This window comes from Dendrobium catenatum, unplaced genomic scaffold (assembly GCF_001605985.2).
Source record: "Dendrobium catenatum unplaced genomic scaffold, ASM160598v2 fragScaff_scaffold_726, whole genome shotgun sequence".
Classification (NCBI taxonomy): domain Eukaryota; kingdom Viridiplantae; phylum Streptophyta; class Magnoliopsida; order Asparagales; family Orchidaceae; genus Dendrobium; species Dendrobium catenatum.
The window spans coordinates 418587-444704 of record NW_021319188.1 but is presented as its reverse complement, the minus strand read 5'-3'; the positions used below and the strand labels follow the sequence as shown (position 1 = coordinate 444704).

Here is a 26118-nt window from a genome sequence, read left to right as displayed (position 1 = left end):
CTTGCATCTTTGAGCTTACCTTTTTAAATGATTGAGGTTTAAAGTAATTTTAACTAATAAAATTTGATATTGGGAGCTTGGTAGGGACGAAGAATTCTAAATCTCAATCATTCAAAAAAATGGATGAATGGTATTAAGATGTGTGAGGATCGAGCTACTATTATTGTAAAATGGATAACAATCTAACCGTTTCTCTTGGTGAGTGTTGTTATTCTTTTAAAAGATAATAGTCCATTGCTTATATAATTTGAGGGCTTCAGTTTCATTATGGGGTAGTTTGGTTGAGAGAAAAATGAAGGTACCATAAAAGGAAATAAGTGCTTTTTCACTTTTTGATATTTGGTTGGACAAAGTTTTAAGTAAATTAAATTCGTAAGGTATTAGGAGCTCTCGATGTAGTTCATTTTGCGCGTAAAGTAAAATTGCTTATTTTGAGCAAAAAAGGAAATCACTCGGGCGTGAGTAAAGCTCGCGAGAACCATCTTCGTTCCCTTCGATGACATTTGCTGCTTTGTGTGAGGACTAGTAGCTTCTTCGGCTCCCTTCATTGCTATACGACTTCACTCCTTTGACAATGTTCCCTTCTTGTTGGATCGAAAAACACAGCATCTTCGAACGAAGTTCGATTACATTATTGTTCGACTTTGCTGCCGTTCGATTAGGTTAGTGGGCGTCTAGATTTTGTTTTTCATCTTCTCTATTTCATCGTTGTTGTTCGACGTTGTTGCGTGGATGTTCGACTTCGTTGTTCCTTCGATGATATTTTAAAATTCATGTACAATGATCTGAAGAAAGCTACTCTATTTTTATTTTTTCATGGATCCCGTTGTCAATTGAGCTACTTGTTCTTGGTCTTTCTTCATCTGCTCTTCTTTTTGGAATATTATCTTTCTTATAATGAGCAGTGTGTAGTGTGGTCGGCTGCTGCAGATGTATAGTGCAGTGTATGGTTATCTTGAAATTGTTGCTATCATTTTTTTCTTATTTATAGCTTGAACTGAGCTAATGGGAGAAAGCATTTTCTCTTTGTATGTGATGGATTTTCTTTTTTTGAACAGGGAATTCACCCGTTTTCATTTTCAAAAGGGTGCTTGACAATGTGACTAATTTTCAGCTGACCTAGAAGAGGCACTCACCTTAAAAATCTTTTGGCCCGCACTTGATTGGGCCTTTCTTAAGAGGCGCTGCTGCTTGAAGGGAATAAAGCATGGGTTGGGGGTTCTAAACCGTTCTCGCTCATCAACCAAACTAAACAATGATGGATATGTGATTGATTTTAACAAAACTAGACATGAGGCAATAACCATGGTAATTCAATAAGATTCAAGTTCCTATCTCTATGTACGAAAAAAAAAAATGTTCATGGGTTTAATTTGCAAAATACATTCGAATATCAGATTTTATTTGCATCCAATTAAGAATTTATGTACTTTTGAAATATACATCAATTGAAGCATGCACTGCAAATTTTTTCAGAAGAAATTTTTTTCTAAATGAGTGGTATAGGTGTTGTATGAAAGAAGCACTGTATTCACATAATTTAGGCTTCATTTGTGATTAATATAAATTTTGTTTTGGAATAAGAAATGAGAAAGTTGTTTCAAATGAAGATTAAATTTTTTATTATTTTTAGAAAATTTGCTTACTATAAAATTTTTTAACTAAAAATTTGTTATAAAAAAATTATTTCAAAAAAAGTCAATTTATTTGCATTTGAAATTCAGCAAATCAAACATAACAAAAATATTTGAATATATTTTAGCTTGAATTTTTTTAAAAATAATCAGCTAAATAACATTTAGGTCCATTAAGACAAACTAAGAAGATTTGAATTAAAAATATTTTGATTGATAGTAAAAATTCTCAACGAATAGATCAAGATGGGTGGTGAGAACAATTATTAAGTCCTACGTCCGGTCGAAGCTAAAATCACGTCAAAAAACGAGAAATACCAAACAATAACAAGGAATACCATCATGTGAAAACCTAATACCGAGTTATACCGAGCTATACCGAGCAATACCAAGTTATACAAAAAAATATAGAGTAATTCGGTATATTTTTGTATAATTCGGTATAGCTCGGTATAACTCGGTATTTGTCTTAACAGAGGGGTATTCATCGTTATTACCAAATAATACCTATCAATACTGAGCAAATATCGAAATTTTTAGCGGGATTTTAGTGCCAACCAGACGTTTCTCTACGTCTGGTCGGAGGACCTAATAATTGTTCGGTGAGCTGTGTGAAGTGAAAGTAATAGAAACACTAAGAAATGACAACATATCAAAAGTATGAGAAAAAAAAATCTCCGGAACTCAATCCAAAGACAATGAATGGAGATTAACCATATGGGATACTATCCCATTTCCAATAACACACATTTCTTCATGCAATGAATCTGGCAAATCTTACAATCTTTTGAAAGCTCTACAAGGACAAACACTCGTTCCAGGAGCCTATAAATTACTAGAAGCTGGAAACACAGTACAAGTACCTGGATGAGTATGAAGAAGCTTGGTGTAAAAATGTTTATTCCATGCAAATTTCAAGCCAAACACATTGAATCAATATAAAAAATAAGGAAGATCATCCCAAAACAAAACTAAAAAAAAAAAAAATTCAGCTAGCATCTTCGTTTGAGACAGTTTTCTTACTGCTTTATAAAGCAACTTTTAACATAAAAATCTCTAGTTCAAAAAAATTTTATATTAAAAAGTTGATTTATAAAACCATAAGAAAGCTATCTCAAATGAAGCCTAAATACAATGAAAATTAATAAGAAATGGGTTGAAAATCAAAATGTACCTCTATTTTGTAATGAAGAAGAAGCTGAAATGGTGGCAAATGGTGATGTGCCTTTGATGAATGTCAGAAGAGTCTTTTTTTTCCATGCAAATTTCAAGTTAATGGTCTCCACATTGTTTTCTGCACGCAAATAATACCCTCCTTGTCCCGTGTAAATGTCATAGTAATATCCCAGTGCAAGGTTTTAAAGATTTTCTCTATAGGATTCAAGATCTCTGATTTGTCGCGGATAATGACCCATCCTCCAGGTCTTAGTATTCTATCCATCTCAACTAGAATGGCAATGGGTTCTTTACACCTGTTAAAAGAAAACCAGGAGAAACTATTCAGAGGCCACAACTTTCTTGTTGCTTCTTAAAGCAGCTTTCTAGCACAACTTTCTTGTTGCTTCTTAAAGCAGTTTTTTGTACTAGAAAGCTGCTTTAAGAAGCAACAAAAAAATCATCCCAAACAAAGTCTTAATTTTATACTAAAAAAATGCTTTAAGAAGCAGTAAGAAAACCGTTCCAAACGAAGTCTAAGTTGATAATTTAAGATAAACCTTCAAAAAAGTTATACAACACACCTGTTCTTGAGACGGGAAAACAAATGATCTGCATGCAAAAGATCATAAGATCTTGGATAGGTACTGAAAGGTTCACACCAGTCATGGAAGATACCAAGAAGACCGCGCTCAAAAATGATAGGAAGAGTGTTTGGAGCATGTACAGGAACTACATTCATAACCCAAACCTTCTGAGGTGCTAGAGCTGCCGCAAATCTGAGAGAATTACAAAAAAAAAAAGACAGTAATGGTACTAGAAAGCTGCTTTAAAAAGCTGCTTTAAGAAGCAGTAATAAAACTGTCCCAAACGAAGCCTAAGTTTAAAAGGAATGGTTAAGCCTACACACCCGCCATAGATGGCTTTCATGTCCATCACATTACGTATCTTTGACCAATCAATACCAAGACCAACAAGATATGATCTACTGATGATAGCCTTCCAATGCTCATTATCAGCAATTATTTTTTCCTGCAAATCACCAAGCCATTCAGGGAAAGTTTCAAGCCTGTTTGGCCACTCCTCAGGCCAGTCAGTACCTCGCTCCTCTATGGCAGCAGGAAGCTTATGCAGGCATGTTTTTATTGGAGCATACCTACATGACAAGTTAAAGGTGCTGATCAAGCTTAAACGCAAGCAACTGGAATAGAACAAATGCCTTGGGAAGGTAAATATCTGGTGGTGGCTGAGAAGTGAGCAAGGAAGTTGGAGCCTTTAGGGTTTGGTATAGAGAGGTGAGGTTTAGTTTAAGTTATAAGGCTTATGAAGGCCTAGTATGGGATGTTGGGAAGTAGTTTGGAAAGGTTCTGGGGTTTATGGTTGGGTGTGGTGGTGAAGAAATTATTTTGTGCGGATGCCAAACGTAGTTTACCGTTCGGAGACCAATCAGAATGTGTCACGTCAGCAATACCGAGTTGGGTACCGAGCAGGGGTGACATGGCGCATTCTGGTTGGTCTCCGGACAGCGTTCAGCGTCCGCACAGAATAATTTCTCATGTTGTGTAAAGATGAAGAAATGGAGAGTAGATGAGTTGGGCTGATTTGAGTGGGGCTTACATAGGATGGAATTCCTTTGCACAGAGGGTATTACACCACTATTACACTTGATAAAATGAAAACATAATATTGAAAACTAATAATGACATAATATGATATCATAATAATATAATGTAATATCACAGATGTAATAATTGTTGTAATTTTAATAAATTTGTAGAAGAGGCCAACCATCCAACCACACAATTTCATTCCATTATTCATTATCTTCCATTATTTTCACAGTTTTGCATTGCATCAATTCCCTCTACTTTAAAAACAATTTGATCAAGAGTTGAAGTCCTAAGAGGATGCACAAATGGAGGGAGAGGTTCAATATGCACAAAAACAATATCTTCTACTGTGAAGATGTTAGCTTAAAAATCTTCATAAATTTCATTTATGATTACTGAGTTAATAAAAACATAAGGATCTTTAATAGAAGACATACATTCACAAGATTTTTGTTCTGGAGTAGGAATAGCAAGAGGAGTTTCGAAAAATACTTTCACTGGTTCAAATGTAGGATTTTCTTCAGGTGAATCATAAGAGATTGTAAATAAAATATAAGATTCTTATGTAAAAGTTTCAATTGATTGTGATCTCTAGTGGAGGAGGTCAACCATCATGTTGTAAAAGATTGTAGGAGATTATTATGAATCATAAGGGATTGTAAATCATAAGAGATTGTAAAATTATAATAGATATTTAAATTTTAATAAACTCGTGGAGGAGGCCAACCATGTAGCCATACCATTTTATTTCATTCTTCATTGCCTTCGATTAATACCACAATCTTGTACTGCATCATTCCTACAATTAATAAATAGAACAGCATTGCTGATTAAACAGCATGGTCTTCCATGAAAAATAAACTCTTTCCCACTTACCAAGCAAAGTCTTGGTTTTCACCATCCTTGCAGAATGGCGGTTCATTTCTCCTTCTCAAGTCATATATCTCATTTGATGCTGGTCTCTGATATAACTTGACACCTAGTTCACTGATTTCATCAGTCTTATGAGCCAGCACGTTCCAACAAATCGATGCGGTCAATGATGACATGCCTGGAAGAATAACAAAAAAAAAAAAAAAAAAGGAAGAAAAAAAAAAAAAAAAAAAAAAAAAGATAAAGTGAACATTTTCTTTATTAGAATGAGTTTTTTTTCTCAAACTGAGAAGAAAACCAACAAAAAAGACACTCCAAATATTTCACTCTTAATTTGCGAGAATATTTCACTCTTAATTTACGAGAAGATGATCTGGTTCTAGGTTTCTCATGGTCACAAATCTATATGTTTAATTACCCCTCCTAGTGACGAGAAAGAACTTTAAATTAAGATGATCTCGCAATTCCTAGACGAGCGATAAGGACTTCTTCTTGCAATTCAAGGTAATAGCTAGAGAGAGGAGAATGATCGAAACCCCTTACTTGTGTGTGACCTAGGTGAACCAAGAAGAATGATCATAAGCTTCTTCTTGCAAAATTCTTTCATGTGACCAAGGATTAGAGATTCGGTTGGTTAGTGTTTTTCTTCTTCTTTCTATTTCTATAAGATATAATTAGTTGATTTTGTTCCTGACATCTTTAAATGAATAAATTTGTTTTACTTTTGAAGATTAACCTAGATCTAAAGCATGCTAGGGTTGTGTAATTTGATTATGCATCTTAATTAAAGCCTAGCCCTCTCTTTCCCCCCATGGATGTAGGCACAAACGTGCCGAAACATGTAAATATGTGTTCTTTGTCTTTGGTGGCTGATCTTATGGTTCTTGCATTTATCTTATATATTTTTAATTTTGCAAGATTCTTGATTAAAGATTTATAAACTTGATTACTGTTTTGGACAAATAAGCTTCCTCTCATTATTGCAAGACATTCTTGTCTAGTTAATCAAATACCTCGTTATTATTAGGCTTGATTGGTTGCAAGCATATATTAGTCATACGTTGTGCATAGTTTAGTGAAAAGGATGTCACTAATTAATTTGTAAAATTAATTAGTCTGTTGATTCACTATTACAATCAAATGTTTAATTAACAAAATCAAGACTTCACTAAGGCAAAATTTAACTTATTTTAATTGTAGGAAAGTTTATTTGGCAAATTTAAATCTATTCATTTCATCTAAGTGGTTTGCGGGTGCATAGTCAAGGAACTTGAAATAACATTTCTACAAAACCTAAACCCTTATCTAAAAAACTTAGTTTCAATCATGCGCCAGTGCTTTTCCACTCATAAGATCTCTTTTTTTTTTATGAGATGATAGGTAAAAGCTAATTTAGGTGTGAAATGATCCTGAGTTCGGACCCACCAAATTTTAAAATATCAAAACTAGATTTGGCCCAATTCTTATCTATGATTTTCAAGAATTTCATTTGACTCTGAGATTGATGTTGACAGACATTAGGCTTCACATCTAACAAGTAGTCCAATGGTTGAATCATGTACCACCTGAGGCAATCAAATGGCATGCTATGCAAAGCAACTCTCTGTTGGACCGGTCCAGCCAGTCCATACAGGACCGGCTTGCAAAACAGAGGCGGAATCTCCGCCTCTTGCAGATGCCGCACGATCTGAATGCCCAGACAGAGCTGTTTAGGAAAGATTTTTAAGGGATTTGGGAGGGAAATTTGAATGTATGGAGTGTTTAGAGATTTCCTTTTGAATTGTATGCACTAAATAGTTTGTTTTTCTAGTGTTAGAGCATCTTGAATTTGGCTGAAATTTTAGATCTCTTGGGTTTCTTTTGGGCTCTAGCAGCATCGAGAGATTTGGGAGAGATAGATCCTCCTCTCGAATCGAGGATCAATTGTATCTTGGTATTTTCCATTTCTATTTCATTAAATAATACAAATTATCTACTGTTTTCATGATTATGTGGGGATTCTTGCGGAGAATTTTTGCTATTTTCTCAAGATAGATAAGAAATTCTTGAGATCTTCAAGTGTTTCCTATCACTCTCAAACCCAATCTGAAAAAAATATATACAAACTAATATTGAAGGCAAACCATAAGCGTACCCACTTCACTTTCAGCATCTCCATGTGAAGATGACATGATAAAGTATCCTCCTGGACGTAGTATCCTATTCATCTCCAGAAGGAGCCTCCCACCTGCATGATAAAGCAAAAAAGCATCTAAATTAAAGAAAAAAAATGGTTGTTTTTATATTAACAAGTTTCTGTCTGGTTACCAACCATTAGAATGCCAATGTACATTGCACCCACTGCAATGAATGGCATCAAAAATGCCACCAGGAAAAGGAAGTCGCCGAATACCTAGATTTCCGACCACCGCAGGTATGCCACGTTCCAATAGAACTTGAGCCAAGTCTGTCTGATCATTCATCATACCTAAAGAAAGAGTTAAAACATCCTTCTCAAGAAGAGTGCCCACAAAGCTACCATCACTACATCCAATGTCCAATAAAATGCGGATGTTCTTCCCCCATTCAATGTCAGGTACCATCTAGTCAAGCAAGACAAGAACCAGAACACAAGGAGAGGTCTTTCAATATCCACGGAATAGATATAATATTCACTTCATGATCTAACTAAAACCACAAATAGCAATGAATTCTGAATCAGCTGACCCACAATGAAAGCTAAATAGATATACATAAAGTTGTATGTAGACGCATTTGCATTTTCAGCCATTAATAAATAATGATAACTGCTCAAAACTTCAAACCAACAAAAATAAAAAAATAAAGAAATGAATGTTTCGTTTGGGACGACTTTTTTGCTGCTTCTTAAAATAACTTTTTAATAAAAAAATTACTAGAAAGCTACTTTAAAAAGCAAGAAGAAAGCCGTCCCAAACGAAGCTAAAGTTGCATCACATAAGCTGATGTAGATGAAAATGCATTAACAGCAATAATAAACAATAATAACTGCTCAAATGTTCAAACCAACAAAAAAAAAAAATCAAAAGATGAAGTTGCATAAAAAAAAAACTAAATTCTCTGATAGTCTATCATTAGATTAATTTATTTAAGTTTATGCAAGAATGTTTAAGAAGCACGAAAGCATAAACAATTGTCAATTCATTCAATATCGAGTTAAATGTTTATACAATCTTTTATCCATAAATAGCTAAAGCAGAATCATCCCTCACATTCATGCTACCAATTAATTCTTCCAAGTTCCTCAAATTTAGGAAGCAATGGAGTTTTACTGCCCTGATAATAACATTAAACTTTGACATGTTTATGTGCCAATTTGCCCTCTTAACAATAATGTAGGACACAGAAAGTTTAGCAGAAGCTAAAAAATTATTAGATCTCAGGAAGAAAAAAAATTACTCCTGTCTCTATGATCTCAATGCATCAATCATATTACTTTAGTCTAATCCCACCCATCATTTAGCTTTAATAATCTAAACTAGAAAAGGGAATTTATGTAACATATGTAGGAAGTTAATACATCAATGCGAAACAAGCATGTTATAGTTAATTTAATATGGATTGCAATAGCTAAATAGCCTAAGCAGAATCATCCCTCACTTTATGTCACCAATTACTTTATCTCCTTCTTAGGTTTGGGAAGAAATGCAGTTTAACTGCCCCTTTTGGGGCTGTTTGGTAGCCGGATTTAGGCCGGATTGAGGCGGATTTGAGCGAAATCTAGCCAAACGGCCTAAAATGCAAAACCAAATCTCACAGAAAATGAAAGCCACCATAGAGGGAAAATTTTGCCTTTTCGTACTAAATCCCGGATTTCCGAAATCATGCTTTTTGCCGGATTTACGAAATCCATTGGTTGGAGAGGAAGAGTCTGCTCATTAAATCCGTTCTATAGACAAACAGTGACATGGGATTTAATAGGATTTATCATGAATGTTACCAAACAGTTTTTAGGATTTAGGCTCCACAGGATTTCCGAAATCCGGATTTAGCGGATTTACGAAATCCTACTTAAATCAAATCCTAGGTGATACCAAACAGCCCCTTTATATTGATAATGACATATGACTGCTAATGCCACAGAACAAATAAGAATTAATTTCTTCCAGAAACAACTAGTAAGCAATAACTCGTCAAGCAACTATGAAATATCCTCACCTCTTCAATCGAATCAAGATAGTGCTGAACTCCACCCTTAAACTCAGATTCCTGGGAAGGAAACGTCAAATATTCCCCAGACACCTTCACCCAATTCTTCGTCTTCACGAAAGCAGAAAGCTTTGGATGAGCTACATTCCCAAAAAGCACCTGCAGCGACAAACCATACCAAAAATCACAACTTTCACAAACTCAAACCCCTAAATACCAAAATCAGACTGCGAAAGTCAATAAAAACTCAACACCTTGGATTTACTCTCTGGCCATGGCACCAAAGCCGAATACCCCCTTGGTAGAGGCACCAAACACGTCACCGCGCCATTAGGGCAGCTCCTTTCATGGTGCCTCCTTCCTCCCGCTCCTTCCATATCAATGCAAGGCATGTAGTTATGCTTGTTTCTACCACCGCATAGCTTCCACTCATACCTGGCTTTCGGATCAAACAAAGGCCCCGAATTCTTCTTCTTACTCTTCTTCTTATCAGTATTGCTTTCATTCTCCTCACCAGATGTATCCCCTTGCGACGATTGATTCTCCTCTTCTGGATTCACATCCACTCCGTCTTCGACGTCGATCTCTATCTCCTCTTCACCCTCAGCATCAGCATGCGCCTCGTCGGGATTCGCCTTGGCATCAGGTTTTTGTTCGACCACTCGCTTCTTCTCCTCCTTCCGAAGCGAAGACTCGCTCTCATTCCTGCTAGAGCTCGGCTTCACCGTTACGGGAGGGGGAAGTTTGGAAGCTATGGACTGAGTTGGCGCTGAAGGGTTCCCTTGGATGTTGTCGAAGCTGTCTCGGCCAGTGGAGATTGAGGCAGAGGGTGAGGAGAAGATAGACCAGACGATGACGAATGACAGACCTAAGAAGCTCGCAAGCAATACTTTCCAGCAAAAGCTAAGTGGAGCCCGAGGTTTCGCGTTTCGGCCGAATCGAGCTCCGGCCATCGCGAGCAACCAGAGTTAGTGCCGCAGAGTGTAAAAGGAAGCGGATCCAGGCGAAGAAAAAGAGACGCGGCAGCTGAATCCAGCGAGGATGACCAAAAGTTCGATTTTTTTTTTTAATTTTTTAAGGAGGTTAGGAGGGCCATGATTTCAAAGAGTCAATGAACAACGAAGATTTTTCACAGGTCAGTCAGTCGCCACCAATAATTTTATACAAATGACTCGGTCATGAAGAACATTATGCTTGACTCCGCCACCTGGTTTGTAACTGTTGGAGTTCACACACGCGATTCGTCCGGACTCTATGTAGTAATTTTTTTTTAGAGTTATAGAGAAGAATCTCAACCAATTTCCCTTTGTTATCTGGGGGGCAATTGCCCCTCTAAAAAAAAGTCAAAATACTAATTATTTGAGGTTTATTTGGTAATTTGACCTCTCATGCGCTAAGTAATTTAGTAATATACTGAGCACGTGATATAGAATGTTTAAATAGTATGTGTACATTTTTATATAATTTTACTACATTGATTTGATTTTATAGGATTATGTAGACATAATTAATTTATAGATTTGACACTCGTATTTGTTTACTGGCTTCCTTATTGTAGTATTTTACTGTTTATAGGTTATACTATTGTTGTATGTGAATTTTTCTTTTCTGCACATGATTCAATGATCAAATGGATGCAACTACTATGATTTGACTATTGACATGAATATTGCTCTTTTGTTGTGCTTTGAATTCAGATATAAGTTTTGGTGGCCATCAATGTTTCATTACCTGCAATCACCATCGAACTGTCACCACCTAGCCAATGTCGTCAAACTTTTCATTGATTATGGTCCGTAAATCCCTGTCACCTGTTGACTATAGCCCTTTGACCCTATCTCTCGACTACGGTCCTCCAACCACAATTGTCTAACTACATTCCTTATTCCCCCATTGTACTGAAGATTACAATCCTTCATGCCACTATTACTTACCAACAATAGTCTTCATTCCACCGTCTCCTGACTACATTCCTCGAACATCATCTTCTGACTACAATCATTCTAACCTCCGTCGTCTATCGACAATGGTCCTCTAATCTCCATCATCGATTGACTATAATTCTTAAACCACCATTTCTTGACTATAATCCGAAGCCCATTGTCACTTGACTATAATCCTCTAACCACTGTCACCTGACTACAATATATCTGACCTTTGTCATCCATTGACAACGGTCACTCACCGACTACGATCTTTTTGACCTTCGTTGCTCGCTGAGCACAATCCTGTAACGTTTGTCATCTACTAGTAACAGCCCTCTGATAACTATTTCCCAACCACTTACTACCAACCCACAAGCTCTTGGCCAGAGCCACCTGACTACTCTAATACCTACCGATTTCATCACATACCATCACCGATAATGTCAATGCATACTATCACTTATAAGATCAATGGAAGACTATTAACATCAACTATGACTCCCAATTTTAGCATTGGGATTTACGCTGGATTTCTACCATAAGGCTCCTTGAACTTCAATTATGCAATATGTACTTTATTAGTTCCTTTCCTTTAGAAAAAACATCAATTGTTATCGATGGCAAATGCTAGTTTAATCATTTTAATTGGGCTAGGGCTTTTTCATTTTTGAGTTTTCAACATAAAAAAAATTAATGCCTCTTATAATTATTACATCTCATCTCTTATCTATGTATTTGTTGGGCCTTCATACAAAACTAAGACGTTAAACTTTCTATGTCTCTACCGCCACAAATAAACCGGCACACAACAATAACAATAAAAGAGATAGCCATAAAAAAATCCCTGAACTTAACACCAAAGAAACATCAAAATGCTTAAGTATTTTATTTGCACAAATGTTTTAATGCATCTGTCCAACGAATCAGTGAAAAATATATATACAAATTTCAAAAGTTTAATCAGATTCAATTGTAGAGCCAACGATAATGATGTAAATATTATTTAAATTAATAAAAATTATTTAAATGATATAATATTTATAATAATAGCTTGAAAAACGTTGCATTATAAGACCTCCACATTGTAATTTCTACCCAAATAAATTAAATCAGTCCCTATTTAAAAAAAGATTTTGTTTGGGACAATTTTTTTATTATTAAAAAAAAATAATATAAAAATTTTTTGAACTAAAAATTTGTATACTAAAATGTTGCTTTTAAAAATAATAAGAAAATTGCCCAAAGAAAACCTAAGTCTCATCCCTGATTTTCAGGAAAAATTATTCTGTGCGGACACCGGACGGCGTCTGGAGACCAACCAAAACGCGCCGCATCATCCGATACATAGCGGTACCGAGCAACGATACTGAGCAAAAAAATAATGTGGCGTGTTCTGGTTCGTATCCGTACACCATCCGAGCTCAGCGCAGAATAATTTTTCAATTTTCAGGAGTTGAATCTAACAAAAGTGAATTGAGGGCCACTTCACAATATGCCAACCTTCTTATTATTTTCTTTTTCCACCAGCTGAATCTTGCACTAAGCATGGCACCAGATTGTAGCAGTTGCATGAGCAAAATCTTTGCACTGCGAGGCCTCCTGACCATCCAAAACAGATCAGGTTTCCCAGCATCCCTCCAGCCTCACAAACTGACAACCCAATCAAAGCTTCTGTATCTGCAAAAGAACTTGGGAAAGCGACAGCCATGTAACTTGTCCCCATCTGTGAACATCTCTTCTCTCCTTTAACGAGTATCCCAAGCCCAACCTCCTATCATAGGGAAAATTATTAGGTCCGGACAACGGACGTAGAGATACGTTCAGTGTCCAATAAAATATTGACATGTGGAATGTACGTGTCCACAGAATTTTAAGTCAAGCGTCAAAAGCACTGGTAAAGTGTAGGTAAAACACAGTGAAAGCGCAGTAAAAAAGCACAATTAAAGTGCAGCACACGTGACAAATTTTAAGTGGATATCTGAACCTAATAATTTTCTCAATCATAGACCAATAAATGGGTGGATCTCCTTCATTACCACCTTCCTCAATCTATTTCTACTCTTAAATGAAAAAAAAATACCAAAAAAAACACATAAAGGGAACTGATACTCAGCTTTGTAGTTTGTGTGTGGCTCTCTTTTCTTATCCCTTCCCAACTCCACTTCTTAACTTAAGCTTTTGCAATGCCCCCAGCTAACAGAGCTCACTAACATGTCAGAAGAAGAAGAGTCAGTGTTGCCGAAGAAGATGAAGTCGCAGACCATCCAAACTCTTCATGACACAATAGATCGTGAATGGAGTGCGCTTCAGCGCACAGCGTGCCAGACCGCCGCAGGGAGAGCTCTATGGAACCATGTGATCCATGACCCGGTGGCCGACGTCCTCGCCGGCGAGAGCTTCCTCAAAAGCCTCCGAGAAAAGATTAGTAAGGATAAGCTTAACAATGCGCGTGAAGTTTCAGGGGTGATACTCGCTGTCAGGACCCTGTGGTTTGATTCAAAGCTTGAAGCTGCTATCAAATCATTTGGAGAAGGGGAAGCACAGGTTGTTCTTCTAGGTGCAGGTTTGTAAATCCATCATTCTGCCAATAATCATCAAAACCAAGTCTGCATCAAACAGAATGATAATTAAGTAAAAAAAAACTATAAAGGAGAGAAATTCATAGTTCTCTAAGTTGAATCTTCTGAGATCCTTCTAGAAAAAGAATTAAAAGGGAAATAGAACAAGAACATAATCTCAGTTACTGTATTTGGAAATTGAAGTACTAATGAAAATTTCCTAAATCTAGCTTATTTGTGAGAGAGCCTTTTCTCCTGCAGTCTAAGGCTTCGTTTGGGACGGTTTTCTTCTTACTTTCTAAAACAGTTTTCTAGTACAAAAATTTCTTGAATTTGAAATTTTTATACTAAAAAATTGTTTTATAAAGCAATACGAAAGTTGTCCCAAACGAAGCTTAATATAGAACCTAAGCAAGCATTAGTTGCACAAATGCTTAAGACAGGTAATTACTCTGCAGGTATGGATGCAAGAGCCTACAGGCTGAGCTGCCTGAAAGAAAGCAATGTCTTTGAAGTGGACTTTGCAGAGCTATTGCAGATAAAAGCCTCTCTTATGCAGGAAGCAATGGGATCTGCTGAGCAACAGAGAAAGGCGATGGTAGCAAAATCTGTGACCAGTGTGGCTGCTGATATTAGAGATGGAGATTGGCTTGAGAAGCTGCAGGTGTCTGGTTTTGCTCCAGAGAAAAGTACAGTGTGGTTGTTGGAAGGTATACTATATTACCTCCCTCACCTCAATGCAATGGAAGTGCTTCAGACCATTGCAGCCAAAACTTTGCTGACAAAGACGGTTCTTCTTGCGGACTTCATGAATGAATCCTCGGCCTCACTCTCCCTTTCCACTTACCACTTCTATAGCGATTGGCCAGACCAACTGCTGGAAGCTCTGGGCTTTCCCAATATCAAGCTTTCTCAGATCGGCGATCCTGATGCCAATTTTGGCTTGCTTCATGACCCTCAGAATTTGTTCAATAGGCTCAGAAGCTTGCCAAGATCAACAAAGACAAATCCAGAGGATGGTACACCTTGTCGTCGGCTGTATCTCGTAGAAGCTTCAGGGTCCCCTAAACAGAGTATCTAAGGAATAAACCTCCTTGCAGTCAATACGTATAGAAATTAGTAGGAATGTTTCCAAATATTCTAGTAGCAAGCAAGTCTATATAGACCAAGATAGATAACTATATGTTTGACATTGGTAATAAAAGGTTTAAGAAGAAATATCAATATCTTTAAGTGGCTAACGATTCAGCCACCGTTTGAATTTCTTCTAACCAATGTTTACAAGGCAATCAATATTTCAGTTATTCGTTTGAGACAGTTTTGATAGTGCTTTCTACAGCAACTTTTAAGCACAATTTTTTTTTTTTTTCAAATCAATGAAAAAACAGTAATAAAAGATTGCCAGATATAATAAAAGATTGCAGAGTGGATGGTGGCGCAGGTTTGGATTGTGTCCTTGCAGCATGACACCAGAGAGAGTTCAATAGCATTATACCAGAGAACAATGAAGGAATGTAGAACCAGCTCTTCTATTTCTCGTCTTCTGTTTCTTAGGGCAGGTTTGTAAGCCTTCGCGATAAGTTTCTTGCCTAATATCATGTTCAGTTCCACAACAAGGCCCACTTTCTTGTTTTCTTGTCTGTCATGTAAGTTTGAATGTTATTATCAAGTTGATTACTTGCTTATTATGTCAGCTTGCCACATTATACAAACAAAACAAGCTTAGTTGTATTTAGTAGAACAAAGGACGACCTCTTATGACTAAAAGTGATACCATTATTTGGTTTCAAGTTTTGTAGCCAACAAACTATCATTTTGGAATAAAAAATCAACATTCAAAGTTCAAACGCACACTTAAATCTAAGCCCGAGGGGTTGAAAAGGGATAAACATTCAATCTCTGAGCTTTTCAGCTTGAAAGTAGAATGTTCAAAGGGGTTGAGAACATAAATTAAAAATTTCACTCAATATAAGGGCAATAAACAAGAATTGCCATAGTAAGAAGAAAAATATAAAAGGTCAAATACATAAAGCATGACTTTAAAGGATAAACCATCGACCTACATAGGAAAGGAAAACAACAAAGGAGAACAAAGAACTCATTTGGATCACTTCGCTTGAAACTTGGTCAAAATAGAAAAGTGACGATATTTTGTAGAAAGTAGGATGAAATAGGATTTGGATGTTAGTTTGCCACAAGAATATATATCGTTAAGCATTATAGGCTTATATAACTCACATTGCTATTTAATAAATATTTATAGAAAAGCAGCCTATGGATTAAATGGGTGCAAAAGAGACTGTGTATTGCCAAGTAATAGGCATTTATATTATATAGTTGTACACACTATGGTGTGTCTATTGTCATTTTTAAACAAGCAAAACTGATGTCTGGTGGCTCTTGTAAAGGATTGGAATTTAGTTATGAATGAATGATTTTGGTAAATTGTGTTGGGCATGTTTATGTATGTGGAAGTTTTAAAAAAAAATTCTCCTTCTATTTCGGCATTAGTATTCTAAGCTCTCAGGGTTGGTCGAAATAAAATCTGACGAAACACACTTTTACTCTCAAATAATAGCAAAATAAGTAGAAAAACATATAGAAAAGTTGAAGAAGTTGTTGTGCAAATAATCATAGCAAAATTAAATCACACAACACAAACACAATAAACAAGAAATTTACGTGATTTGGCGAAGATGCCTACGCCCATGGAGAGAGGATGATGATTTCACTATATTAGAGAATAATATGGAATTACAATAGCTCTCAAGCTTTCTCTTTTCCTCTCTCACATTCAACAGCAGCCCCGGGGGCTCTATTTATATATTTAATCCAAAGTAAACTAGGAAAAAGCTTTCTAATCTAATCCTAATCAAATCTCAATCAAATTTTTAATTAATGCAATAATTAGATTCCCTAATTAATACATTAATCAAATCTCCAATTAAATCTCAAATAATTCCTTAAAAAGGTAAATGATGAATAAAACTTAAAATAAATATTAATAAGTTCCCACGAAGTCTTCCTCTAATAAGTCTCGAATTGTATAGATAGATATTATGCAACTAAAATTTATATGTCACATGCATGAACCATTTTTAAAAAGGGATCCAAATGATTTTTTAATTAAAACATTATGAATTAACATCTTTAGAGTGGGTTCAACCATACATTATTTTTAATTTAAGGTCTTCTTGAAATGTATTATAACAAATGAATCAATAAGTATGATGATACAATAATAACTTCTTTTAATGATGAGCAATAAATGAAAAACTTGCAGCTCAAACTCATGCCTAAAGACATGTCCAACAATTAGACCGTGGATCCCTTCAGTCCACTACAGGAAATTCATTGAATGCCGATGGAACTTCCGGCGGTCATTTGACAGCTGGAAATACTGGCAGTTCAACCGGCGTTAATTCCAGTGGTCAATTGACCTTCGGAATTTACGCCGTTCTTTGTTTTCATGTCGGCGTTTACCGGCGGTTTAGCCTCCGTTTTAAAGTGAAAATTTTCCGGTAGTGGTCGCAATATTGACTTTCTCAGTAAGATTCTTTTTATAGAATTTTATTTGACACTCGAACATTATTTTCTTTCATTTTTAAGAAAATTTGCCAAATCCCTTAATTTAAATTCATCGATCATGTACCCGACATTATTGGTAGTTTTGCCAAATAAGACTCATATAGATGTTAACTGAATATGTCAAACAAACATAGAGAGATGCAAGAGGCAAATTTGATTCTCTTGCCACTATATACATTTGATACAAACTTAATGATGGATCAGTTATCTAGTCATTTCATCACTATAGGTTGTTGCAAGAAGGTGGTCAAATTCAATCATCTTGGTAAAGAAGACTTCAAATTTATTAGAGATTGAGGGGTATCTCTGTTACGCCTGGACCGGTCCCAGCTGGACCGGTCCGGTTCTACACCCGACGGCCCACGGTCGGGCGGAACCAGGCGGAACGCGCAGGCGGAACGCGCGCGGAGCGGGGCCCAAACAGCGGCTAAAACGCACGGGGGAGGGAAATTTTTTGAATGAGAGGCTGTTTTAGGAAGTCCATTACTGTCCTTTATGATTAATTTGTATAATTAGGAGTTTTGGGGGGATTAGCTGCTCATCTGGAATTTGAATTGTTTTGAGATCTAGGTTTTGGTGTCTTGGGCTCTTGGCTTCGCCGGAGATCTTTTGGAGAGTTTTTCCTTCCTCTCGAATTGAAGGAAAGTTGTATCTTGCAAGTGCTTTTCGTCCGTCATCGAAATAAAAGTGTTTGCAGTGTTTTTTTTTCCTACGTTTTCTCTCAGGTTTTTGTGCAGTTGGCTGTTTTTCTGCTGTGGACAGCAGTTTTTCCTTTGGATCCTCTTGGTTTTGGTGTGAAACACTTGGAAATCCAAGTGTTTCCTATCAATCTCTCATGATAAACAAAACGGTAACATCAAACAATAATGAAAATAGTGCAGAAGCAAAACTCCGGGGATCTCATTAGTTCTGGCATCCTCCACAAAGCTTCCACATGAGTGATGCCCCAACTGTTATGGAAAATGACTAATTCTATGCCCAGCAAGAATATGTCCATTAAATTTTTGAACCATGTACCACATTAGAGGTGCACAAACTTCTCAAAGGAACAATAGAATGGCTTTTCCTGCAATTTGGGACAATTTTCTGGTTACTTTCTAAAACAATTTTTTTAAGTATAAAGTAAAAAAAAATTGCTTTAGAAAGAAGTAAAAAGACTGCCCTGAACAAAGCCTTGACCTGTTAACTCACTAAAATACATCATATTAGAATAATAACTTCACCATTCAGAATACCAAGTGACCTTCAACTGAGTACATAAACAGAATTGAAAGGCTTAGCATGGAACCCCAGGATCGAACCCTTTCATGAATTTATGTACATACTTTTTTTTTTATTTATAATTTATTATTAATTATTATGTACATACATGATTCTATTGAGCCAAGCCACTATAATCAATGTTCTACTTGATCACGTAACTAAAATAAAAGTATGATTATCATTAAAAAATGCAGCACAAAGAAGCAGAGGAGCTGAGACATTACTGGACTTTACCAACTTCCCTCAATCAGGGAAAGCAATCTCTAAAGTGGTAGTTTTACATGAAGAAAACATCAAATCCTAAGCTTCAATACTTGGATGCAAAATCTAAGAAGAAAAAGGATACTGGAGAATGTAGTAAAAAGATTTAAGCATTCAGACGCCTAAACAATCTTTAATACCCTGTTCAAATTTGTCAAGAGCGGAGATTGATTGCATCAGGCCAATTTTCAGCTTTTCCCTGCATTCAGGAAGAAATTCAATGTAAGTGGATTCATCCAATGTCGGTAATCACTATTTCCCATACCAAGGAGCGCGCTCTCTTCAAGAAGAACAAAGTCCACTTGTACAACACAAAATACAAATTAAGAATTTCTATGAAGGAATATCCATTTCATATAAACAACCCAAGGGCTTCAGGTACGCAAAAATATTTCCTATAATCTTGAAGAATTATGAACAATAACATGGCTACATTAACATTCCTCACTCAAAACAACTTTAAATCCAATTGAGATGTTTTTTTCGTACAAGGACTCTAAACTTCTTGACCAGCAATAATTTAATTGGAACAATGTAGCAAATGATCAACATCAATTTATAGGATTGAAAGAATTTATACCTTTTGTCATATGAGTAAACATTATCTCAATTAGAGTAGACTTACATCATGTATCAATATTAAGTCTACATAATTTTATATTATATTGACCAGGGAGGCGCATGTAACAGTTTTTCAAAGTGCAGTATCCTTGCTATCTGCATGTGACATAATTTGGATAGAAGATATCACTTATGTATTAAAATTAACATGGAGAGAATTTTTAAATGATATGAGGTATAAGATTAACAGAAAAAATTAGGAACAAATGTATAATAATAGTAGATGTGAGATAGATAATTATCAGTCATTATTTTTAGATGATCAATTGACATTAATTGTTATAGACTAGTAACTTTGAGCTATCATTCAAATTAATCGAAACACATTGTGGACATTATTATTAGAGTTTAGTTAAGTACTTGTTGAAGATAAAGTACTATAAAATAGACTAATTGTGTTTATAGATGTATGTTGGATAATGTGAAAAGAATATAGAAGAAAAAAAAGTAGAGTAAAAGTTATATAGCTAAAAGTTGTGCAAGCGAATTTATATAGAGTTAGCATATTATGTAGCATTCAACAAGACTAAAATATGAGGACTTGTAAATCTGATTCCAAATAGTTGGTTTAAGTAGTAATGAAAACAAGTCCACTTGAGCTCAAATTGCCCCTTCTTGAGCTTGAGTTGACTCAACTAATTGCGCTGGAGTTGACTTCAACAAATTTGTTTTGTCTCAACTTCTTGTTCAAGAAAAGAAGAAGAGGATAAATCCTAGAGGTTGCCACGATGTAATCATGTAAACAAGAAGAAACTCAAGGACATAATTATAAGAGAGAAAAAGAAGAATAATAATTTTTGGTTCTTTTTTTTTGTAAATTTGTAATTAAAACCTTAAATTAGAATAGTTTTAAGAACATATTATTTAAAATTTCTTTTAAACGAGCTATTTCACAAGCCAACAAGGATATTTTAGGTTGGCTCGGCTTACTTTTTCATTAGATTTGGCTAATGAAACATTTATCAAGTCAAGTTTGTGCCGAATAAACTCAGTTACATCCCTAGGGATAAGGGTAATGATGTTAATTTTGTGAAAGAACTTTTCTTAAACAAAACCATACCTATCCGAAGTGACACTGAGATCACTTGCATCAATGGTACCACCAAGAAATGAAAATGATCTGCATGTACAAAACATTATGAAGATAAATTTAACTATACATTTTCTGATATAAGGAGTTTGAACATGATATAAGGCTATCAAGTGCCAACAAAAAGTACGTGATATAAGGAGTTTGAACATGATGAAATCATTAGTTATTCCTGTAGAACCATTGTCAGCTTTACGTAATAATATATGCGCCTTTCTCACCTCTTCACCTCCACATCTTCAATATTTCAACCAACATTCTTCCAACGATGACCAACATACTACTAAAGTTGTGGTTTTCCTAATTGGCTTGGAACGGTTCCAACGTTAAAAAATTCACTATAAGAATTTGAAATGCAAAGGAAAAAAAATATGATATCAAATGACCATTCTGTGAACCTTATGAGATTGTCAAGTCTAGTCTCTGCCTCTAACTTCAACGGATCCCCATCATCAAGTAGCGATGCAGCATTCTTTACAATCAATGTAAAGGTACAAACCTACAAGACCATGAAACTTTCAGATTTTAACCTTCCTTCTTGAACTTTTTTTTTTTTTTTTTAAAGTTAAATGAGAATTTGACTCTTATAGGGCACAATGGAGAAAAAGTATTCATGTAGCCAACCCCACTTAGTGGGATAAAGGCTTGTTTTTGTCGTCATCTTGAAAGCTGACAGGTTTCTAACACCAGTAATGTGGAAAAAACACTGTTTTCAGCTAAAGTTATAGTTCAATCTATCTGACGGTCTTCCCGAGAGAAAGCCAACCTCCACTCCCGTACTGGCTTGAAATGCTACAAAAGAATTCCTATACTGAGGGACACAATCCCTAGCGACAGAATTCAGCAGCTTCCGGAGCTCCCCAGCATCCTCTACCGGTGATTTCAAATCTGCCATGCATAATAAATTCATGAAATTCAAGGCAGTAAGTCTACGCGTGGTTTGAAGGAATTACAAGAAATGAACTGAAAATTTAATAATAATTAAAATGATGAAGAGATTGAATTGAAACTTTTTTTCCCACACCTGCTTGGCTGAAAAGAATACGAGTGAATGACATATTTTCTTTCTTTTTTTGGGTTTTTTGTTTTTTCTTTTGAGGGATCGTACAAGTTATGCGATTGCCTAATAATTTTTTCTTCTCATTTTTCATTAGGAAGAGACATGAAATTGTAACTGGAAAAATGTATTTGTTTGCATTTCATAAGTAAATGCCATTTCCTATAAGACCTCATTTGGTTCATTGGTTGCCTAAAGTTACAAAACATATTTTTGAAAATAATAAAATTTGCTCAATCGATTATTTGGTTGAGTTTAGTTAGATATCATCATTGAAGCTATATGCTTCACAAAACCCTCTAAAAAACTCTTCAAATGCAATGATTCAATTTCATCATAAAATGAGTACAAATGAATTCATCATTTTCTGAAGATTGTTTTAAATCCACAAGCAACAAACAAATCTTGTTAGGATTGTAAAAATAATAATAATAAATAAATAATAATCTTGTTAGGATTGTAAAAATCTCTATATATCTTATAAAGCACAACACTTGGTGTAAAGCGCACATCTCAAAGCAACTCAAATAAGCTAAACTAGCACCCAATTTTGCTTATATATATATATATATATATATATATATGAGATCAAATAAGCTAAAAAGATGGAAAACTACTGCCAACATGACCACCTCATAGCAATAATTCCAACAAATCCAAAAACATCCAAATCCACGCACAAAAAAAATGCATGAAGTAGTTGGTCCAAGCCTCTTCCTCCACCATAGAAGGAGGAGTTCGAGCAGCAGCAGCCAATGGTCGGCCTACAAAAATGCTCTTACAACTAGATACATAATGGTGGTGTCTAACCGTGACAACGAGTGCAAATTATATTGCAGTTCTTCCAAAGATGTTTTTACCGCCTGTAGTTCTTGCTACTTCCACATACCTCCATTTTGAGATTCATTTATGGCTAACTATAGCTATAGAGGATGAACATTTTGACCAAAAAAAAGGCTAGATATCACCAACAATCTACAATGACTACTAAATTTGTTCCACAGACATTCTCAAATGTATTCTAATCAATCTGATGGTCAGAATTTCAATTCTTCAACTATGTTGGAATTATGGTGCCAATATATTCAAAATGATTAGTTTGGTTCAATGATCAGAGACATCATCAATGATAAATGTTTTAGGACCACTGATGCCAACCCCTAACTCAGGTTGGTCGATCAGGCTAACTCAAGGAAAGGTTTAATCAAATCAATTCTCATTGAAGAGAGGGATCAATAGAGATCCCGATCAAGTATGCTCGTTGTTAATAAGAATAAGGAATATTCTTATATATTTTGAATAAGGATCGTTACATCTCTTTCAAATTTTATAAATAGATCCCATAAATGCTTTTTTCAAACATTCTAAACTCTTAGATCATAAGAGAATTTTGGAACTTTAACGGTGACCTTATGTTCCTTTTTATCACCTCTTCTATTCAGAATATGAACTTTCTCCACCTCTAGAAGGAGAACCGCGTTCCGTTTCAAATGATGACTACCCTAATTGCCCTCAACCACCTCTGCCATCACCTTTAGGTGTTGGCATATATACTAACACAAGAACAATCATCCTACTTTCCCTCAATTACCATCACCCCACCAGCTTTAAGTCTTGTCTCTCTATCTCCAAAAAGGAGATTTATCATGACTGCCCTCAATGAGCTCATTGGTTTACTTGTTTTACCTTCAATTCATGTTGTCTCCTCCTCAAAAGAAAAATTGCCTTAACTACAACCCTCAATCACCTCAATAATTTTGTTTTAACACCTTCAGGACGTACCCCCTTCACATCCTAGAAGAGGGCGAATTATTGCGTCCGGTCACCTAACATGTGGACAGCCAATCCAGAGACGCCACCTCACCCAGATGCACTGGGCCCCGGTATTTTTGAGTGAGGTGGCGTGTTTTTATTGGTGTCCGGACGAATCCAAACACCGGACACAATAATTTGCCAAGAGGGAGAATTATTGCGTCCGGTCACCTTCACCTCCTAGAAGAGAGCCTCCCCACCTATCCTCCGTAGTTTTCCGACCTAATCTCTTGGCGCCATCTCATCTATTGCCCTAAAGTTGTTTTGCCTCCGCCTCCAGGAGGAGAACCATTACAGGCATCCTTAGTGATTTAGGATAGTAGCCACAGTCAACTTTCACTTGGTTCTCGCTTAAAAAAGATTGTCCCACCCTGCATCCCTCCCTCTCCCGACTACATATTTAGCAAGCAACAAGTCTTATTTACATTGGAATCAAGCAGCCAATTAGGTACATAATTGTTAATTGAAAAGCATTTGCATACTTCAAATTCCTTCAACGTAAACAGCCTCTAAAATTAACGACGCACAAGAGAGGCAAAGAAAGAGCGCTAGGTACCAAACACCCGATATGCATTGCGGAGACTCTCGCGAGAGGCGTCGATGGGAGCCAGGACGAACCTTGCCGCCTTCTTCTTCTGATCTCGGAGCCATTCCTTCGGTCCAGCTACAAATAATTCCAAAAATCCATGAGCACAACTGCCTGAATCGAAGCAAGTAAGAGCATAACAGAGACAAAAAAGACTCACTAATGCCAATTGAGAAAGCGGCTGCCCGGACGGGTATAGAGAGCAATGCTGCGACGGCCGGAAGGGAGAGGAAAAGAAGTGCGGTTCGGCGAGACCCTTCCAGGCAATTATGGTTTGGATCGGGTAGCTCCGGTGGTCGGCGACTAGCGATACGGTTTTGCTGCGGCGGCCGCGGCCGCGTCCGCGAAGGGTGGGTGGATGTGGGCGGATGGGTGCAGGCGCTTCGAACAGTGATGGATCCCAGCAGTACTCCCATGGAGGTCTTGACCGTGTTGTGGGTGAGTGGTGGAGCGCGCGAGCCAACGGACAAGGTTGGGAATTTTTACTTTACAACCCACAAAACAGTGTAAATTAGATACTGCACTTTTTCTATATAAAAAAAAAAAGTAGCATTACTTCTTAGAATCTAAAACCCATGCAATGAGAGTTCAACTTCAATTTACCACTCAAAAAATATATATTTTTAAATCATCTTTCAATAACATTTATTTTCATCTAAATAATCTATAATTGAATATTATTTGAATTATCTTCAAGCAAGAATTGAGCAATATTCAAATCATCTTTGCACAAGATCAAAACTTCTTCAACCTTCATCGATCATAACCAAATCATCTTTGAAAAAAAGGGTTGAAGGTCCATTCATGAATAAAAAATGGTCTACTCAAGCATTGAAGTTGATTAGCTGATCATATCCAACATGATTAAAACATCGTCGAACATGATTTGGCAGTGATATAATATGGCTCAATCATTATCAAAGGTGGTTTGAAGAAAAAAAAAAGGTGGTTTGAAGATATTTTTCATGTATCACTTATGTTAAGATCAACTCATTTGAATTATCATATATGTATATAGATGTATGTTATAATTTGAGAGGTATTGGAATTTGGGCTACATATAAAATGGAGTTGTTATAAATTATTTGGATAAAAAATTTGAGACTAATCATTACTTTGGTTGTGAGATTAAATAGTCCTCATCTCCATTAGATTAATGACATGTAATGTCTATATGAAATTTATTACATGCATGAAAAATTATGTGAGAGCGCTGTTGAGCTGTGCTTATGAGCACAATAATGCTATCCTCTCTGTGAAACCCCAAAATTTTTATAAGAAAATTTAGGGGTTTCATAATATGAAAAAATTAGGGAAGCTATAACACAACATTATAAATGTTATGGCGAAGATGGGTTATGATTTGGACTTACTATTATTGCAGAAATAAATATTGAATGTTATAAGTCAAAATTTCTTATAAGAAAATTTAGGGGTTTCACAATCTACCAACCTTAAAAAAAAAAATGTCGTCCTCAACATTCTCAAAGCAGAATGAGTCATAATAAACCTGGATATGACTGCCTCAAAGTCTCTAAGACACTCCTTAGATGTCTGGCATGATTTTCCTCGGAAGTAGAATATACCAAAATTTCATCTATGAAAATAATCACAAACTGATCCAGATAATTTTTGAATACTCTATTCATCAGATCCATAAAGACAATTGGTGCATTAGTCACCCTAAATGGCATGACCAAAAAATCATAGTGTCCATAACGAGTACTGAAAGCTGCTTTCATCACATCAGCCTCCCACCCTACATAAGACAATGAGCAGCTTAGGATCTGCTTTAGATATCGGCCCCAATTCATTAAAATAACTACAGATAACAGAGCTATTAAAATATCAAAATATTGAAAATAAACTCATCCACCAAGTTTCATTTATTTCATCAAAATAAAATTCTACACTACAT

General features: G+C 35.9%; 3 protein-coding genes across 3 annotated transcripts; 1 reads left to right on the top strand and 2 right to left on the bottom strand.

Annotated features, from left to right (window-relative positions):
- Window positions 1–2291: 2291 nt before the first annotated feature.
- LOC110098023 (probable methyltransferase PMT28) lies at window positions 2292–10588 on the bottom strand. The gene is made up of 9 exons (XM_020824719.2): window positions 9694–10588; window positions 9449–9598; window positions 7584–7854; window positions 7407–7499; window positions 5276–5450; window positions 3700–3945; window positions 3374–3568; window positions 2809–3106; window positions 2292–2497 (listed from the first exon to the last, which is right to left on the bottom strand). Exons 1-8 carry the CDS (start codon window positions 10390–10392, stop codon window positions 2902–2904), a joined length of 2034 nt encoding a protein of 677 aa, XP_020680378.1. The 5' UTR covers window positions 10393–10588; the 3' UTR covers window positions 2292–2497; window positions 2809–2901.
- A 2854-nt stretch (window positions 10589–13442) lies between these two features.
- Window positions 13443–15610, top strand: LOC110098051 (putative S-adenosyl-L-methionine-dependent methyltransferase SAV_474/SAV474). Its single transcript, XM_020824758.2, has 2 exons — window positions 13443–13927; window positions 14381–15610. The coding sequence occupies exons 1-2, from the start codon at window positions 13576–13578 to the stop codon at window positions 15001–15003; spliced, it is 975 nt and encodes a 324-aa protein (XP_020680417.1). The 5' UTR covers window positions 13443–13575; the 3' UTR covers window positions 15004–15610.
- Window positions 15611–18343: 2733 nt separating this feature from the next.
- On the bottom strand, window positions 18344–24709 carry LOC110098046. Its single transcript, XM_020824752.2, has 7 exons — window positions 24361–24709; window positions 24171–24278; window positions 21512–21633; window positions 21144–21244; window positions 20716–20775; window positions 19175–19233; window positions 18344–18576 (listed from the first exon to the last, which is right to left on the bottom strand). Exons 1-7 carry the CDS (start codon window positions 24614–24616, stop codon window positions 18551–18553), a joined length of 732 nt encoding a protein of 243 aa, XP_020680411.1. The 5' UTR covers window positions 24617–24709; the 3' UTR covers window positions 18344–18550.
- Between the last annotated feature and the right edge of the window lie 1409 nt (window positions 24710–26118).